This window comes from Parasteatoda tepidariorum, chromosome 3, assembly GCF_043381705.1.
Source record: "Parasteatoda tepidariorum isolate YZ-2023 chromosome 3, CAS_Ptep_4.0, whole genome shotgun sequence".
NCBI lineage: Eukaryota > Metazoa > Arthropoda > Arachnida > Araneae > Theridiidae > Parasteatoda > Parasteatoda tepidariorum.
The window spans coordinates 38,610,128-38,616,127 of record NC_092206.1 but is presented as its reverse complement, the minus strand read 5'-3'; the positions used below and the strand labels follow the sequence as shown (position 1 = coordinate 38,616,127).

General features: G+C 31.3%; 1 protein-coding gene across 1 annotated transcript in view; it reads right to left on the bottom strand.

The window, feature by feature from the left end:
• LOC107447383 (protein O-mannosyl-transferase Tmtc3) overlaps positions 1–6,000 on the bottom strand; it is a 133,041-nt gene that overhangs the window by 28,687 nt on the left and 98,354 nt on the right. The window contains exon 12 of the mRNA XM_043039139.2: positions 3,804–3,897. Coding sequence (XP_042895073.1) covers positions 3,804–3,897 — 94 coding nt within the window. The remainder of the gene's footprint in view (positions 1–3,803; positions 3,898–6,000) is intronic.

Genomic DNA, 6,000 nt, shown 5'->3' with positions numbered 1-6,000 from the left:
CCTAAAAATTCAATGAGGAGGACTTTCGCGACTTGACAGATTTAACGTGCATCAGTCACTTTACTACACGGGGAGTCTACGCCCGGCGGGGCTCGAACCCACGAACTCTCGGACATGGGCCCAGCTCCCTACCGACCAGGCTATCCCAGCCCTCATAGATTTGAATTTGTCAAATTGATTGCATATAAATTATATTTTAATAATTTTCCTTAAAAATGTGTTTAATCAATCTATTCTGTTCACAACACTCACAGCAACACCAAATGTTGACTATTTCGCTGCCCTTTTTTCTACGTTTTTATTAATTTTCTTCCGTTTTTATCCAGATTATATCTTGCAATCGAAATTTTACTAAAGTATACAGTTTCAATCATTTCCTACAAGCGGAATTTATTGTCCTTTCAACACTAAATCAAATATATCGTCAAAGAAAATTCCTTATAACTGACTAGGGCACTCAATTTTTTACTGGATATCCGTTCTGGACAACAATTGCTTCTTGAGAACTGAAAAAAGAATTTATCGCGATAAATTGTTCAAAATTAGTTTATCAACAATCGAAATTCTAAGTACTTTAGTATTAGCTGGAGCATTAAAATTGTAACTGATGCTCTGACGACATTCAGACTTTCAACATTTTGTAATTGGTAAAAATAAAATTGATTTTCATATTAATGCCGAAAGCATTTATCGTCAATCAAGCTAGAGACTACTTTCAGGTAAGTCAAATTGTAAATGTGTCTTTGAGCTTGACGAAAATGAAAATTTCCATCGTTTTATGATGCTTAAAAGCAGAATTTATTATTTTTATCTGAAAATAAAAATATTGACCACAGAAATTTCGATCAAATTTCAATTGAAATTTTTTTATATGATAACAATGCAGTTTCAATGGTTTCAAGTTCTTGATTTTGTCGAAATTTTGATTGTTTTTTATAGCCAATCGAAGTTTTGAAATTTTTCCTTAAACAAGCTAATAGAGAAAAGGCCAACAAATACATGAAAATAAATAAAAATTTCAAAACTGCATTTCTAAAGTAGACTAATGAGGAAACATTTCCATTTTTGATTGATCGAAAGTGAAAAATGCATGGCACTTCACTTTTATACTTATTTTTATAACTACTGAATATCTCCTCATCCTCAATCTTTTGAATTGGACACTGCTTTTTTTTTTTTTAATAGTCTGGCTAAAACATTTTCTTCCCTATTATCAACTTAAATTTTTGATTTTTGCTTTATTATATATGTAGGAATTTTTCCTCTAGTCAAACAATGTAAAAATTAAAAAACGATTTTAAGTATGTACAGTACAAGTATAAGGCAAAATAATAGTTATTCACAATTTCTTAAATTATTTATATTTATTAAGGAAATGTAAGTTACAACTTTTTTTTAATTTTGCTCGATTTTTTTATTATTTATTTATAACCCGTCAAAGAATCTGTTGTAAATCAATTTCCAATAATTCTTTCTCTCATGTCCTAAAGATTATACAACCCATTGAAAATGTGTTCAAATTTACCGGAACACGTTTTTTCGAATGCTCAACAATAGTGAGCACTTGTGTAAAATCATAGTGAAAAACACAGGGAGAGAAAAAATGTCACGTATGCGCCTTGTCGGTCTGCGGTTTGATTTGCTTGTCAGTGTCGCAGGAAGATGATAAAAATTGAGATTTGATCAAATACCTAAACTAGACGATCAATTCAGACAGGATATTAAAATAAAAATGATGGGGGGTGATTCCCCCCCCCAAAAAAAATTAAGTGATTTAATCAAATCCCTCAACCGTTTTAGTGAAACGATGAAATAATATTGTTTAGGTGTTACAGCCAATGTAATTAATCGCTTGATATAATTAATAATCGGTTATTGTTGATAATAATCGAATAAGTCGGTTACAGTACGTGTGGCTGTATGCTGGGCAGTGGCAATTATTCTTAAAAAAACATCAGTGTGGTGTATACCGGGCAAAAGTGAACCAAGCAGGAGCATTTAACCTGATAAAAACATTAGTATGTTTTAAACTAGGATGTGACACTCACTTCCCTTGATTACTCTGATAATTCAAAACAATAAACATTGATTATTATCAGCAGCCGAATTTATGCACTATTTTCAATAAGGGGAGTAGTAACAAGAGAAAGATAGAGCTGTGCGAGTTCTAACTTGTTTATTTCTTTTTCTCACTTAAGCAATTAAGGAATTTGATCAAATCACTTATTATTTTCTTTAAGGAAATCACCCCACGCAGTTATGTTTATATCTTACGTGAATTGATCTCCTGGCCTACTTCAAACAACAACACAATTATATTATTAGTTGCTAGTAAAAGTAACTTCATTTTATACTTAGATCAACCTTAAAAGTAAGATCTGGTAAAATAAGCAAATGTACCCAAGATCTGACGACAAGCCCTGACTTACGAATGGGGAAATTTACACCACACCGTTGAGCATTTGGTAAAGCCCCACCAGAACTTTATCTATAGCCCAACAAACGGCCATATTGTTTTCAGCCGCGGGGGCTCAGGAGATAAAGCATTCGTCTGTCAATGAGGTGATCCAGGTTCAAATCCCTTCGGTGGCTATATGATACGAATTCAGTTCCCGGTTCGTACAGCACTGACTTAAAATATCCTCAGTGGTAGACGGATCATTGGCTAAATCTCACTTGTCTTCGGGCTAATTTTGGAAGATTCTCCTCTCTGTATAACGTAAATTTGGGTTAGTTTCATCAAAAAATCCTCCATGAGTACTAGTTTGAATAAATGTTTGATCTAGTAGTCCCCTTGTCCTCTGGATCGGGTTCAGAATTACAAGGCTACGAAGTTGAACCTTGAAAGTCGTTTTGAGTCCTTTGTACAACGCCGGTTATAAAAGAAAAACAAAATCATCTTTTTAGACCTAAAGATTATATAACACAAAATAGCTCCGTACGCAAAAAATACACATACTTTATTAGCACTGGCTATCAGTCTGTAGTATGGAAACCAATAACAGTTAACACTGCTTAAATTTGTTACAAGATTTTTTTTGCCGTATGCCTGTTTAGACAGTGGGGGTGCGATTGTTCCTGTTTCTAAGTGGCGCCATCTATGGCCAGGAATTCGACTTCTGCCACGCCACTCACACAACCACAGCCCGTTTATAGGTGGGTCACATTCACACACAGAGGAGAAAGGGCATAGAACACACAGAGAGAGAAAGAAACATCCATGCCTTGCCCGGGATTCGAACCCAGGACCTTTCTGATGCAAGGACAGTTCCGTTAAAAGATTTATGAGTATAATAACAGTAGATTCAAACATGTTATGGGGTTTAAGGTAATAGGTTAAGGTATAAGGTAATAAGTATTATGTAAAAAATTTCGGTGAGAGTTGATTTATAATATCGTCCAAAATGTTACATCCTTAATATGTCGATAGGTATTATCGCACTTTTTTTAAGCTTAATTGCACGATAATATGTCTCAACGTGAACAGAAATCTGAGTAAATATTCCATTCTATTAAGGTAGCAGTGAATATACACCGTATTATGGTATTAGATACCGATAGTATACGGGACAGAACTAATAATTAAAATTACAATATTTCTTAAAGTTATAAAATGGGATTTATCTAAATTATAAATACTCTTAGACAAAATTAAACGCGTGTAGTCAATCCGTTTTTCCGCAGGTGTTGCAATCTCAATAAAATTACTAATTCATTCCCGGATGTTGATGCAAGAGAAAGTAGAAAATAAGATTTCTATTTCGTGAATATCCTTATTATGTCCAAATCATGATTGTCCTAACCTTTCTAAAAGCCTTCTCCGCATCTTCATACATAAGTAAATGGTGATATGTTCTCCCAACGTTTATATGTGCTCCAATGTCATCTGGCTGAATTCTAAAACATATAAAAAATGCAAATGTATTATATACAAATATTTTTAATATTCTTTTGAGAATAACATATTAAAATACTTTCATCAATTATAGTTAGATTTGAAATATTGCTTAAATATAAAAAAAGTTTAATTTCAGATTTTTTTTTCTTAAACGAAAATATTAAAGTATCTGACTAGTGCAAAAACATGATTTGGGGCAAAAGTTTTGAAATTGAGTTATTATAAATTTTAAATTCCTGTACTCTTAGTTTTCTAAAAAAAAACTTTACTTCTGTTTGTACTGTAATTAGTCTTTACTAAGTTATAATAGTTTTTGTGCAAGATGATAACAATGGATAGACAAAAGTATTTAAATACATTTATTTCAAAATCAGATGCTTTTCAAATTTTAAGTCATCTTAATACACGATATCTCATATTGTTTTTAAAATTATTGTCCATAATTGTTCTTGATTGTTTATTATTATATTACAGCACACATGGTTTGAACTACAGACTAAGAGAAAAAAAATATATTAAAAAAGTATCTGACTAGTGCAAAAACATGATTTGGGACTAAAATGTTTGAAATTGAGTTATTATAAATTTTTAATTCCTGTACTCTTAGTTTTCTAAAAAAAACTTTACTTTTGTTCGTACTCTAATTACTCTTTGCTAAGTTATAACAGTTTTTGTGCAAGATGATAACAATGGATAGATTAAAGTCTTTAAATGCATTTATCTCAAAATCAGACTAAGAGAAAAAAAAATTATGCATGTTTTTTCGCAAAGACAAGAAATTTTTTTACAAATTTGCTTTTTAACTACATTGATCCCTAACTCAGTAGTATATGCACTTGCGCTTAAGAAGTTTTATTTTCCTAAGGAGATTTTATTTTAGGCGATGAAACTTTTCTTATAGTGCTTAGCATAAATTAAATTTTAAAAAAAAATGCCTTATTTTTGCCTTTTTTTTTACAAAAATGAAAATTATTATTATTTTTTGGAAATTTTATACGCTTTTATACATAATAAAACAAATAAACTAATTTTTGTGAATTTTATGTTGATATTAAAAAAACTTGTCAAAATTGGTCAAACACCTTAATATATGCATTTAAATAAGTTAAATTTTACAAATGACATTCAAAAGTTAGATTTCCAAATTTCCAGCAAGTCTCTGTATTTATCAAGTATCTATATATATATTTCTCTTACACGGCGACAAAAAAAGCCTCATTATAACTCCCCGAATGGCAACGNAGTGACAGTGCGATTGGTATAAAGAGATTTCTATACTCTATCAACTATCGACTACATTGGTATCAATATTTATTACACTTTGTTTCACTTTATCTTCTTCATTATATAATTCCCAAAATAATTCAGGGTCCTGAATGCCATATTTTAAAAACTTGCTCGGGTATCAGCTATTTGATAAAATCAGCTATTTACTTTTGCATTACCACATTAATATAAAAAAAATTTAAGCTTATCATTTATTATTTGAGTGACTTAATAGCGTAATGCATCTGTTTTAAAAACTAACATTTTTCTACAGGCATTATTATCATATTTTTATGGACTAAAAGAATTTCATGTCCCATTGCAGCTTAAAATATAAAAACAATGTCTAAGAGAAGAAAATCCAGGTTTTTATTTCTAAACATTATCAAATCTAATTCTACAGTCTTCTACAACATTCTTCAGTAGCAATAAGGGGCAGATGAACAGCTTATATTTTTTCTCAAAGATGCTTTAAAAATCCTTTCATTTTTAAAATCATAAGTGCCGGAGTAGTAGCATATAACTTTATCTAATGCTTCTCTTAGAAAGAAAATGCCTCCGACGTACGTCACATTTCATTTTAGTTTTCCCTATTTCCCCTCAGGGTGAAACAGTTCAGTCAGGAAACGCGTAAAAAATTCTTAGAAAAAGGGAAAAATACTTAGATGGTACAAGACCGCAATGCGCACGATTTTGCAAAGAGTTGAAAAAAAAAGTATTAGAGAAAGCAAAAGAAAACAATCTTGACCGGAACAAGGTGGGTTAAACTTAATGGATCTGAAAAGGGTAACGCGCAATATAGTACGTGACATATATTTCGGATAGGAAACTACCGT